This window comes from Lactuca serriola, chromosome 1 (genome assembly GCF_051521515.1).
Source record: "Lactuca serriola cultivar US96UC23 chromosome 1, Lser_US96UC23_V15, whole genome shotgun sequence".
In the NCBI taxonomy this organism is placed as follows: domain Eukaryota; kingdom Viridiplantae; phylum Streptophyta; class Magnoliopsida; order Asterales; family Asteraceae; genus Lactuca; species Lactuca serriola.
The window spans coordinates 12211613-12225288 of NC_136408.1; the positions used below are offsets into that span (position 1 = coordinate 12211613).

General features: G+C 33.0%; 2 protein-coding genes across 3 annotated transcripts; both read left to right on the plus strand.

The window, feature by feature from the left end:
* Positions 1–2293: 2293 nt before the first annotated feature.
* On the plus strand, positions 2294–5420 carry LOC145067511 (uncharacterized). 2 transcript variants are annotated; one of them, XM_079014645.1, is made up of 9 exons: positions 2294–2480; positions 2549–2748; positions 2839–2881; positions 3165–3286; positions 3547–3654; positions 3777–3925; positions 4003–4267; positions 4356–4954; positions 5142–5420. In XM_079014645.1, the coding sequence occupies exons 2-6, from the start codon at positions 2569–2571 to the stop codon at positions 3903–3905; spliced, it is 582 nt and encodes a 193-aa protein (XP_078870771.1). In that variant the 5' UTR covers positions 2294–2480; positions 2549–2568; the 3' UTR covers positions 3906–3925; positions 4003–4267; positions 4356–4954; positions 5142–5420. The 2 variants fall into 2 exon arrangements, with proteins under 2 accessions (XP_078870771.1, XP_078870764.1); XM_079014638.1 differs by having other exon boundaries at positions 2294–2748.
* Positions 5421–7315: 1895 nt separating this feature from the next.
* AMK2 (adenosine monophosphate kinase) lies at positions 7316–9935 on the plus strand. The gene is made up of 7 exons (XM_079038577.1): positions 7316–7779; positions 7876–7977; positions 8404–8532; positions 8609–8743; positions 8840–8986; positions 9352–9426; positions 9687–9935. The coding sequence occupies exons 1-7, from the start codon at positions 7588–7590 to the stop codon at positions 9792–9794; spliced, it is 888 nt and encodes a 295-aa protein (XP_078894703.1). The 5' UTR covers positions 7316–7587; the 3' UTR covers positions 9795–9935.
* The last annotated feature ends 3741 nt before the right edge of the window (positions 9936–13676 follow it).

Consider the following 13676-nt stretch of genomic DNA (forward strand, 5'->3'; position numbering starts at 1 on the left):
TATATATATATATATATATATATATATATATATATATGTGTGTGTGTGTGTGTGTGTGTATTATGGGTGTTTGCGGTGCGGTTTGGTGTGGTTTCGAGTCGAAACCACAAACCGCACCGCATGTGCGGTTTGAAATTTTAGAAAACTGCACCGCGAAGGTTCTAAACCGCGTTATGTGATGCGGTTTGGTGCGGGTGATTTGTGCGGTTTGAAAAAAGATATGTATTTTTAATATTATGTACATAAAATTTATACATAAATATATTAGTTATAGAATCAAGATAAATTGGTTTTGCCAATGTTTTAACAATACTAGTCATTGTTACATTAGACAATCAGATAAATAATCTATCACAAATTTGTTTACAAAAATTGAAATCGGTGATATCAAAATTCATTAGTAATAAAACCAAATTCGTATCTTCTGTGTAATTTTTATGTGTTTGTATTATATATATATATATATATATATATATATATATATATATATATATATATATATATATATATATATGCGGTGCGGTTTGAACCGTAGTGTTATAATTAGAAACCACAAACCGCACCGCATAGTACGGTTTAACAAAATTTCAAACCGCAAACCCCACCACACTAGTTCTAAACCGCATTATGCGGTGCGGTTTGGTGCGGTGTGGGTGGTTTATGCGGTTTGTTCGGTTTGATGCACATCCCTAATATATATATATATATATATATATATATATATATATATATATATATATATATATATATATATGCTTTGGGCCCTTGAGTGAGCTTGTCATTTAGATTTGAGAATTTGGGCCTCGGGAGAGTCCATTTATTATTGGGCCTTGGTGGACCCAATGGGTTTAGATTATTGATGGGCTAGTTAGTGGGCTACCTTTATACGTAATGAGTGTGAGTTTGGACTTAGTTCCTAATTGGGTGAATTGTGGGTTTGGCTCAGAGATAGAGGCTGGTGCGCAGCAGCAATGTTTTTAGGGGTTGTTCATCATTCGAGGTGAGTCTTCTTACTATACTTTATCTAGAGTGGTATTTATGTGTGACCAGAGGGTCGTATGTGCCTACTTGAGTTATGCATTTGTCTGTGTGATATTTATGCAATATTATGTGTTACTAAGATCGGACCGGAGGGTCCAACGAGCCGTGAGACCGGAGGGTCCTCACTTAGACTGGACTACAGTGCCCAACGAGCCATAAGACTGGAGGATCCCACTGAGACACATAGACCGGAGGGTCTTACAAAGTTATAGCCTCGAGTGACTAATGTGTTGTATGTGGTATTTTGGGAAACTCACTAAGCTTCGTGCTTACCGTGTTATGTGATATATGTTTCAGGTTTTTTCAGGATCGCAGGAAGGCACCGGCTTGATTGTACACACCAGAGTAGGAGTTATGTTTTGAGGATACTGGAGTACGAATCAAACAATTAATGAGTTGTGTTTTGTAAATTAAATCAATGAGATTTTTGTGAAATTTGCTATGAGAATTATATGATTTTAAAATGAAAATTTTGTTTGAAATTTTATGTTGTTACAATCCCAAATTATCAAAGAGATTTTTCTTAATAAGCTAGCCAGCTCACCATCCGGATTTATTTTACAAACAGAATCCTCTGTAAGTTCAAATGGAAGTATAAATCGAGAGTGTGTTGTTCTACCACCGGGAAATAATAACGAAACAATACCGCTTGAAGCAACATACACTAACAGTCACAAATACATTCACATACAAACAGATAGATGTACATATATACACGATAATAGTTACATATACAAACAAATCGATAAAAAAAGTGGTAGAAGGAAGATGAAGATGAATATAATGAATAATCATAACAAAAACTTTTAATAGCATACCTAAAAGAATATCAGAAGGCGACTTCAATAATTGATATTACATTCTCTTTTGCTCTGAAATTTGGAGTTGTGAATGAAACTAATCGTGATAATGTATTTAAAATAAACTAATTAGCTAAGTTACACCATTTAAGGAATTGATATAATATATTTAAAAGATTTAAGAGAAATCAAATATCTTTCTATTTTTTGTTCCTACATATCCTCATACCCAATAAAATGTTGACAAATGTAACATGAGATTTAATGATATTTTAGGATACTAATATAACATATGTCATGATTTAAATAGATAGGAGGATTGGAAGGATTGGATATTTAATTTCTCAAGATTTAATTATCGCGTACAATTTATACTTATTTACTATTATTTATTAGAGCAGTGGATTTCCCTTAAAACATTGTCCATAAAATTTAGAACCGAAAACCTCGAAATTTCAGAGACAGCCTTCCTCCCGCCAAGCACATCACCCATTATCTTCTAGCGATTTTGTTTCCCAGATTTTCTATTGTTTCGTCGTAATTGTCTCCATGATTTACGTAACTAATAACTTGTAGCAGTTTGTGTATTGCAAATTAATCTTCGATGCTATATGAAGCTACCTACTTTGCTCGATTACGGTAACTTGATACTGTTTAATTCAGTTTGTCAATTAATAATATATTTTTTTTTCTCTGCTATCTAGTAGGCTGATAAAAGATTGAGGAGATGATGAGGAAGACGACGTTCAAGGGAGCGAATGTGTTCATCTCTAGGAATTTAGTGCCGCCTGAGATATTCGATTCGCTTCACGACGTTCTGAAAGATAATGGAGCAGAGATCTTCCTGTGTTGTGATCCTTCCCGGAATGGACCTGATGATTACCATGTTATCGCCTCTCGAGATCATGTATATGCATATTGTATTAGTACTGGTAGATATTGACTGTGTATTTGTAAGAATTTGGAGTTTACCAATTGTTCCCAATGATTTTTGCAGGAAAAGTTCAATGATCTGCGCCAGAAAGGTTGTAATTTGATCGGTATGGCTGTGAGCTTACCCTTCCAGGTTCCTTGATCTTTATTTGTTTGCTCAGACCTCCTCTATGTCACTTTGTTATGCATGTTATCTTATTCTGAACCACTTGAATTTGTGTATACTTAGTTAATATACACTGCAAGTGCTTAGAAGGCCCCTAAATATAGATTCACTAGAAAACCTTGATATTATAAGTTATACCTACTAGGAGGTGCATATAACATGTCAAAGAAGTTGTTTAGTAAGAAGATTGGTGTGTTACAATGAGCTACTTGTACTTTTTCCAGGTCCTCAATGTGTTTTTTCGTGTGCAAAAGAGCATAGAGAACTGCCAAAACAAGGATTCACATGTTGCCTTGCGATGGATGGAGTCAAGATACTGGCATCTGGCTTTAAAATGGAGAGAAAGGTTCTTTCCCATGTTTATTACTAATCTTTACAAGTATTGTTGTGTTTAGAATCTATTTCCTTTTCTTTTTAGTAATATCCGACCTTCTTCCTTAATCAGATGAAAAAGGGACATCACACAGAATAGTATTTGAGGGGATGTTTGATGTTTCATATCTGTATATACAGTTTCTTGACTCGTCTTATTTGCAAATTTTATATGTAAATACATCTTTAGAAAACTTCGTTTCTTATTTTATTCTTTCTAAATTTGTCTTGTAGAATGAGATTGACAAGTTAGTGACTGCTATGGGAGGTTTTTTGCAAACCAAAGCATCACCAGACATTAACTTTGTTATTGTGAAGAATGTACTAGCTAGAAAATATAAGGTTTGAATCAAGTCTGAATATGCTTTTATCAATACTTTTACACTTTCAAGTCTCAACCACCATTATTAATATTTTGAAGGTTGTTGAGTCATGTAGTTTGCATTTGTTTACATGTTTTGCAGTGGGCTTTGAACAATTTGAAGAAACCAATTGTCTCTGAGAATTGGTTGCACCAGTGCTGGAAAGAGCATCGTGTTGTTCCTCATGACTCGTACAGAGTTCTTCCTTTTTCTGGGTTGACAATTAATTAGTGTCACCCAAATGCCTTCAGGTTGAATAAATATCATGAAAATCAAAATAAGTTAACTGTGAATTTCTTAACATGGCTAACATGTTTGCTTCTCACAGATGAACGTGAGGAGATAAAAAAGATTGTCCTACAGAATGGGGGAAAATATTCTGCTGGACTCACAAAAAAGAGTAGTCATCTAGTGTGTGATATATCCTTAATCATTTACATCATTTTACTTTAAGTGGATTACATCTTGTAGATTAATGTCACCTTAACCACTAACCCACACTTCTGAAGGTGACAAATACAAGGTTGCGAAAAGATGGGGTCACATTTGTATTGTATCTAGAACATGGTTGTACCAGTCTGTTGCTAGAAAAGGCAATACTTAACTTCAATCACAGACTTGAGACTTGGATTGTGATGTTCTGAATGTTTGACATGAATTTATCTTTTTTGTGATGAATAGCATGTTTGAATGAGGAGTCATATCCTGTCACATCCATGAAGAATCAAAAGACTTGTCTAAAGATGCAACTTAGCCAAAACAAGGTTATCAGAAACTTGGAGGAGGGTGCTCCAATTTCCATGACCCATCGTGATACTTCATGTGATGCTGACCTGGAAGCAACTCTGGGCATTGAAGAAGATTCTCAATCGGAAGACAACGATTTGTACTTTTTGAATTGCAAAATTCATCTTGTTGGTTTTGATGCTTCTGAAATGCATGGATTGGTGAATATGGTTAGAAGAGGAAGTGGTTCTCGTTATATGTCTCTTAATGATCAGTTAACACACATTGTTGTCGGAACTCCCTCGGAAATGCAAGTATCTTTTTTCATGCCAATCACTTATCTTATACGTAGTGTTTTATTAATTTGTTTATGTGCCACTTATCTGCTATGAATAATGCAGCGAGAAGAAAGAGGTAAGGAGGGTTTCTGGTATGGGTGTCATGAATGTGGTGAAATGGGTATGGCTTGAAGATTGTGAGCGTGAAAAGAAAGAACTCCCTGTACTTGGGAGACACGTTGCTTATGATTTGCTCCTCCCAAAAGCCCAAGCTGTGTAATGTGTATTCATTAATCGTTTCATAATATCTAATGACCATGAATTTGCCTATATATACTAAATAACCATTTGCATTTATATCATATTCTCACCATTACAACCATGGCAGTGTCTTACAAATTTTGACTAAACCTTAATTATAAAACAATGTCTCAATTTGTTTATCTTGTTCCCTGATTTGCAGATTCCATGCCATTTAATAAGGGATTTTTAAGGGAACCCCTCCACTGTTCACCCACCTTTGCCAGATGATCAGTCTCAAAGTCAAAAGGTGTATACAAAGTCTAGTTTTATGTCGTCTTTTACTTTTAGAACAAAAAGGGATCAAAGTTGCCATGAATAACATTAAACCCCAGCCCATTTTGCTAATTGAAGATACAAAGGGTAAATTGGTAAAATGACATGAATGACAGCATTGGAAAAATATAAAATAAAAACAGCTCCAAATATGGAAAACATGATGTCTTTTTACATTCAAGAAACATACTATTACTATTACTGATGTAGATTTGTTATATTAAATTATTTTTTTTTCACTTTCTCGTTGTGGAGGGAATATATTGCATATGTAAAAAGAAACACGAGACAAAATTAAATATAAGCTGAAGTTACAAGGAATATTGAGCACGAAAATTTGGTCACATATCATCATCCTTCATATCGATAGTATCAACTGGACAACATAGAGTTAAAGTTCCGTTTGTTACATAACTAGCATTTGAGGTCCATTTTTGGTACGAGATATTCATTATCTTTTTTTAAATTGGTGAACACGAATCCATTCGTGTTGTTTTGTTCTATTTTTGTGGATGCAATAATATATATATATATATATATATATATATATATATATATATATATATATATATATATATATATATATATATATATATATATACAATTTGTGTCCTATTCACGTTCCAATTCACGTCAAATGTAAGACAACATGTCAACATGTTAGGGTCTATTGTCTAAAGAAAAACAAATGGAAATAATGAACCTTCAACTTCATTTTTGTCAACCCATTCATAAAAACATAATAGTATCTATGACCTCTATACAGTTTTCTTTCATTCAGGTTTATACCATCCCACCATATTGCTCTTTCTAAATCACTTGTTGTAATAGGACATTGAAATTTTCTGGCTAGAGCGATAGAAAACGACAATGTATTTTTAGGACATATTCTGGGTGTAAGTGTAAGGGATAAAAGAAGCTATAATTCATCAAATTTTAAGACGTATTTTGTATGTAATGTATAAAGGGTTACCCTCTTTTTGGAAAACGATCTATTTAATTTTTTTTATAAAATACATTTACAATGCTTTTATAACTTTTTGTAGAACCTATATTTTATGTTTAAGTTCCATAAGAAAGATTTACATAGTCGTAGCGGGTAAACGAACAAGCTGTGTCGCAACCCCTTTTTGGATGACAAAACTAATTCTTTTAAAAACATCTATAGATCTTTGAGTCATAACATTACTATGCATGACCCATTGAACTCTATTGAGTAGTTCCACAGCTTCTGGCGCAAGGAAACCAAAAGTATCAAATACAAAGGGTATAAACGTGTGTTGATTTTTCATGCACGTTTTCTCATGTTTTGCCACTTTGCTTGATACAGTTTTTAAAGCAGCTTACCTCATAGTGAAAACTCCACTCCCCAAGCCCACAAGAGGGGAAACCCTTGTTATATCCACACATGCATGTTTTCCTCCAGCTCATCCAAATACTAAAACATCAACTAGTCTAAGTTCACAAATGCCTCTTTCTTGGCAGAAACCCCAGCGCACCTAAATATATCGAAAATGACATCCCTAACCAGATTGTGTCGGTACTTGAAACCCGTGAGCTCTTTACAATGAACTGCATGCTCCCCGAAGGAATCCAAACATGCCTTGCGACAAACAGGATAAGTCTCGTCAGCCGGAAATAAAAGGATCATAAAGCGATACTGGAGGATGGCACGATACACCACTGGCAACATATGCTGCCCAAGACCTATTTAATTTTTTTTTTTACAGTTTATAACTTTTTTAACAATTTTAACCTTTTTACAATGTATTTTTTATAATGTTTTTAGAATATTCTTAAACTTTGTTAGAATGTTTTTAAAATTGTTTTACAACCAACCAAAATGAAATAATTGAAACTTTTATGTTCAATTTTCTTTTGAAACTAAAATAAATTTTTTTTTTAAATATTAAGCTTTTTCTGATAAGTTTTCTTATTTAGTTTTGTGAAAAATAGTTAGTAACCAATAAGGTAGAGTTTGTGGACTTTCACTTAAAAAAATAAGTGATCCTCATATTAAGAAGAAGTAAGTGATACCTATTAAGAAGTTAAGTGATACCTACTTGCTAAACGACAGCGCCGTTGGGGCTAGAGATTATTGAATGGGATTGTAGGGGTCCGTAGTACCAAATCTTTCTCCGCGGAGACGGAGGTCCATGAAATCGGTGTATGGATCCTTGTTGAGTTTTTGTAGTTCACTTCACCACTCGAACCGTGTTTGTTACATATCGGAAACCAGTGGTGTAGTGCTGGTAGCCTAGGTGTTGTTCCTGTGCTGCGTGCAATTGAGGAGAGAAGAACGAGGGAATTGAGAGTGAGTCCGAATCGGAGCTATGGCTTCGTGGCCTTATTTGAACTCGTCTACGATGTTATCGAAGCCGAAACATCCGAATCCCTCGTTTTGTCTCCATGATTTCCCCAATCCACAGCATTCCTCATCATCATTCTCATTCACCGCCTCTCCCATTGCTGCTGTAAATTCTGCTACACGCCGATGTAGGCAAACAAATCGACGCTCTTCTTTGGTAACTGCTTCAATATTGCTCTACATGACTGAATTCAATTCTAGTGATGTTTACCAAAATCTTTTATTTGTATTTCGTACTCTTGGTTATTGGCAGATTTTGGCATCAACGGATAAACCTCGGGAGCCTTTGAAAATTATGATATCTGGAGCTCCTGCTTCTGGTAAAGGAACACAATGCCAGCTAATTACTAGTAAAGTGAGTCAATTTGGGAAACAATTCTACTGCCTTTTGTTTACTTCCTATTTCAATTGCTTCTGTTTACTTCCAGTTTTAATTTCATTTGCCTTATCAAAACTTCTGTTCACTTGGTAATAAATTTCATCAAAGTATTGGATAGATTTTGCTTACATAACTAATTCTCTCATTTGATTGATTACCCATTTCTCCATCAAGTTTTTCAAAGGTATCCATGGCTAATACTTAAGGTTAAACTCTTTCTTTTTTGGAGTCTGTCTCATAAGTGTGATCCATCTCCCTTTGCCAAATAGATACCAAAATGCTTCTGTTCTTTGTATATTGGGGGCTTTATAACTGCATATTAGATATGATTTGCAACACACCCATGAATATTGATTTCCTTGATGTAGCATTCATTGAGTTAATCTATCTTTGCACTTGCAGTATGATTTGGTGCACATTGCAGCAGGCGATTTACTGAGAGCAGAAGTTGAAGTGGGATCTGCAAATGGTAAGAAAGCAAAGGAATATATGGAGAAAGGACAGTTGGTTCCAGATGAGATAGTTGTCATGGTATGTACGATTCTTTGACCTTTTTTGTAAAAACTTTATATAGAGTTTTTCTATTAAATTTCTTCCCTGGATATAGATGGTGAAGGATCGTTTGTCACAACCAGATTCTGCTGAAAAAGGTTGGCTTTTAGATGGATACCCAAGAAGCTCATCACAAGCAACTGCACTTGAAGCCTTTGGTTTCCATCCAGACCTTTTTATTCTTCTTGATGTGAGATTTGTAAATTATGTTGTTTTTTTTGTTTGGACTTTGGATTGAATTTGAAGGTACATTTGAATCCATTTTGTTTGATTGATTTTTGAACAGGTTCCTCAGGAGATTCTGGTTGATAGAGTGGTTGGGCGTAGGTTGGATCCTGTTACTGGTAGAATATATCATTTGACATATTCACCCCCCGAAACTGAAGAAATTGCTGCAAGGCTCACCCAACGTTTTGATGATACAGAAGAAAGAGTAAGTTTTTGTTAAATTCAATTCTTTTTACAGTTGTTATGAGCTTTTTGTGATCCCCCTCCATTGTATGTATTCTTGGTATTTAGGTATTTTAATTAAATTGTTCTCTTTGATGCCAATTTATGCATTAAATTCAACGGGCCCAAATTATGTGATCACTTTTTAAGAACACATCTAGTTGTAGGGCTTTTTTGATGATGAGGATGAGGAGGGTATTCACGTCTTTTGCACAAGTGTTTCTTCAAGTGGAATAATAGACTATAAAATATAATAATATATAGATGACTATAAAGTATAAACCCTGTTACATTTGTGTTTTGCATTTTATCATGTAACTGATTAATTATTATTATTATATTTATCAGGTAAAGCTACGGTTGCAAACACATAACCAAAATGTAGAATCAGTCCTTTCCATGTTTGAAGATATTACAATCAAGGTATGCATGCAGCTTTACACTTGTTGACTTTACCTTGAATTTAAACTTGGTCAAATGATTGTTGTTACTACGTTGCTATTTAAATCTATACTCCAAAACATGACTCTAATTTATGTGGAAGATGAACAAATATACTAATTAACTCATGTTGTGGATTTAAATATATGTTGCTTATAACGGTAAAAAGAGTTGATGACATTACTATTTTTTTTTTTTACATTTTTTATTAAATAGGAAGTCTGTTGTGTTGTTTGTTTCAGGTGGATGGAAGTCTCCCGAAGGAGATTGTGTTTGCAAAGATCGATAGTGCACTCTCAGATCTTATTCACCAAAAAAAGAATGCTATATTAGGAACCACAGCTACATAAAGCAAAAATATATATACAATATTAATAAAAACCAATGTATTTGAGACATTGTTGTTGTGTAATTCATTCATTATGATGTTATGGAGATGTTCTTTTTAAACACAATCAAAAGATTGTATTTGAGATATCTTATTTGCTTAATATTGTGTTACAAAACAAATGGTGTGTGTAGACTAAGAGAATCGTCATGTCATGTCATGTTTAGGCTTGAGGGAGTGGACTCGCCACCCCTCTCGCCAAACAAGGTGCTAAATATCAAACACCATTCCTTTGGATTTGCCAATGGAGGTGTCAAGAATTTGTCGCCAAGCAAATAGCGAGAGTAAAGAAGAGAGAGAATATGTATTGGTTAATTATGATTGGTTCTTAGCTATTGTTTCTTTTTTTCTCCTTTTTTTTTCTTCAAAATAAACCCTATTAATTTAACACACTATTACTCCCTACCAAATGCTAAGAGCTAGTTGCTAAAAAAGAAAAATGATGTGGCACTCAAAATAATGATGTGGCAAGGTGCTAAGAGTGCTACCACTCCCCTTAGCCTTATAGTTATTAAAATCAAAAGAGTTTGGAAGATACTCTTAGTGCTGCAATAATAATTAATATTTAAACATTTCAAACCGAACATCTGCTGTTGCTTTTTAAACAAAATTTTGATAATCTTATCTTATCAATTACCAATGCCAGGTCTTTCTTTCGATTTGGTATGTGGGGGAACTAACTGAAAAGGATAAAAATAGGTAGAAACTGGGTGGCATACATAAAAAAAAAAAAATTATACACTTGTCGCCCTAAAATGCGTGGTTCTCACTGCTCATTTACAACAACAAAAAATTTAAAACTAAAATAGTGGTGCAAATTTTATAAAACTAAAATTAGAAAGTATGATAGAAAAACGTTAGATAAAACATATTATCGATTATCATATATCATGTTTAAACGTAACGTCTGCAAGTAAATTGTTCAGATTTACTAACAAGAAAAATTAAAATTTAGAGTAAAATTATAGGAACAGATCGCCAAAATTATTATCAAATAGTGACAATAACATATAAGAAATTAGGAAAAAGATAATGACATTTCAAGTTGAATAATCTATTGTCTACTTGTCAGCTTAAGGCATGAAAATTGATGCCAACAAAGGTCAATGTCAACATGACTACATTACTTAAAAGGAATATAATATATTGATTATAAAAAGGATCATATTGTATAAACAAGTTATAGAATTTAAATTTGGATTCTATGATCAAAAGTTTAATGGCATAATGAGTCATGGCTCTAATATATATATATATATATATATATATATATATATATATATATATATATATATATATATATATATAGGGGTCTTAAGAATATCAATATATTTGGATGTTTCTTGGATCGTAATTACAATCATTTTTCAAAATCTGTGATTTTGACACTATAACATGGGGTATCACGAAATTAGATTTGGGATAATCCAAAGAACTTCAATTCAAAAGCCAAATCACTTCTAAATCAAAAACACTAAATATACCTTGTTTGTTTTTGTGTTTTTGAGAGATAAAACAATCAGCATATGATTTTCGTGTATGTGAATTCCAACCCTTTTTCTGGAACCAGAGAAATGTTCTTATACTAAAGGGAAAGTAGTTAAACGGAAGTTGCCTCCTTTTGGCGCCAAAAATCATTGGTTATTTAGACATAACCAACTCATGACATCACCATGATATCACTAAAAGTTTTGGCGGGAAAATGCATGGCTGAAGTTGCCTCCTTGGACCCTACTAGGGGCGTTGCCCCTAGATCCCACCAAGGAGATGTAGCCCATTGGAACCCTGCATCCAGGGGCACTGCTCTCGGACCTTTATATTCTCGAGTTTACATATGTGACAACCGGTTATTTCGGGTCAACAAAGGTCAATTAAGTCAACAAAAGTCAATTAATTCAACAAAAGTCAAATAGTTAGACAAAACATTTTATTGTACACCTTGCATTTGGGGTTTTCGGTTTTAAAACCCAAAAACATAAAGATTTCGGTTATGAAGAATCGAAATCACTTATTGGCCGAAATCAAACTAGGCTGAAATCTCAACTTGGACCGAGAACACATTTGGACTGAAATCACATGTGATTTCGATGGCTTAAAGGGAGTTCTCGGTTGGTGCTTAAGCCGAATTCACAAATCTTATCAAGTGGTGCTTCTTCCAATGTGATAAAATACACATACTAATGCAAACATCACATCACTCTTACACATTATATATATATATATATATATATATATATATATATAGAGAGAGAGAGAGAGAGAGAGAGAGAGAGAGAGAAAGAGGTAGGTTCAAATGTTTCTCACATCTATTATGTGCTAAAATGCAACAATAATAATTTAGTAAAATTATATGTATATTAAATGATATCCATACTTATAATTTTTTTTATGGAAACTAATTAAATTTGTCATTAATGTTAACAATAATATTCTTTCAGAATAATTCGTATATAGAAGAATGAGAATGTATTCTAGTAGAATACACCTTGTTCTTCATATTCTATGGAACTTTATTGTATTTTAAGTGAGTGAGTAATGAAACAAAAAAAATATGACGCCACATGTCATTGTTTTGGTTCTCCAATTTGAATTTCATTTTACAACTCATACTCATAAATTATATGTCAAAAAAAATATGTCAAAATATGTCAATATTACCTACCGCACCTATCCTCCGATTAAGGGATATTTAGCAAATTTTGTTACACTTACTATGTTTATATTTTCAAGAAATTCAAGAAATATTAATGTAGTAGATTTGAGATTTTTCAACGTCATGAAAAATAAATTATAATTTATGTTTATTTTAACAACTTAATTTTCTAAATTTTTTAATTTATATACTAATTTTAATTTTGTAACCGTGGCTCTCACGGGTTATAAACTAATTTAGATATATAAGTAAAATAAAAGAGATAGATATAATTAATGACATATTTGAAATACTTTTGAAAAACTTATCAAAAACTATCTCAAAATAGTTTATCAAAAACTAGTTCATAAACTAAAATAATCTATTTTTATTGTTTTATCAAATAGTAAATTACAATAAATTACGTTGCAAATTTTTTTTTTCAGCCCAGTTAGCTACTCCTGAAAAACACTACAAGTTAACCCAAAATCCTACGAGTGTAAGGGTGTGTGGCCACCAAGTGCCCACTTTAATCATGTCATTTGTTATGTTCGGAATAAAATATGTTCTTATAAATAATGTTTTTGCACCACAAAATTATTATTAGATCATAGTCAAAACAAACATTAAGGACGTTTTCGGCACAAAAATTTTGAGAGTGAAAATAAAAAAAGTTTTGTTCAGCAGAAGATGTTTTAAGCCTTTATTTTAAACAAAAAAATTATAATACAAAATCTAATTCAACTAGATTTTGAATTTTTTTTTAAAGCTTTTAACTTATGGTTTTACCTCAAAAGCTAACAATTATGTTTACTAAACACTAGTTTTATGCAAATAAACACAACATTTTCTGACTACCCGTTTCAAGTTTTCAACTACTTGTTGAATAACTTCTTCACCTTAAAAAGACATCTAGGCTTGTGTGTGTCCAAAAATTTGTTTCGATTTCGGTTCATTTCACATCAAACCAAATGTATAATCAGAGTTAATATTCCATTTCATTTGCATTTCTTCGTATTCGAAATACGTAAACCAAACACGAACTTTGTAGACAAAAATGGGAGTTGAGAGCCCACTGGATGGTGCTTTAGCTAATGAGTAAAGACTAATTATATCAACGCCACAACTAGAAACGCGTGATGATATCGATATGTAAATCATTGTTTTTGCTTTTTACCTACGCCACCACGAAATGCTTCCTACTCGTTTAGA

What these genes read in the sequence shown, in the direction of transcription:
- LOC145067511 (XM_079014638.1), top strand. Translation starts at nt 2,569, where the DNA reads ATGATGAGGAAGACGACGTTCAAGGGAGCGAATGTGTTCATCTCTAGG. An exon ending in TTATCGCCTCTCGAGATCAT is followed by an intron (nt 2,749 to 2,838) that starts GTATATGCATAT and finishes TGATTTTTGCAG; the next exon opens with GAAAAGTTCAATGATCTGCG. An exon ending in TACTAGCTAGAAAATATAAG is followed by an intron (nt 3,655 to 3,776) that starts GTTTGAATCAAG and finishes CATGTTTTGCAG; the next exon opens with TGGGCTTTGAACAATTTGAA.
- AMK2 (XM_079038577.1), top strand. Translation starts at nt 7,588, where the DNA reads ATGGCTTCGTGGCCTTATTTGAACTCGTCTACGATGTTATCGAAGCCG. An exon ending in CAGATGAGATAGTTGTCATG is followed by an intron (nt 8,533 to 8,608) that starts GTATGTACGATT and finishes CCCTGGATATAG; the next exon opens with ATGGTGAAGGATCGTTTGTC. An exon ending in ACCTTTTTATTCTTCTTGAT is followed by an intron (nt 8,744 to 8,839) that starts GTGAGATTTGTA and finishes ATTTTTGAACAG; the next exon opens with GTTCCTCAGGAGATTCTGGT.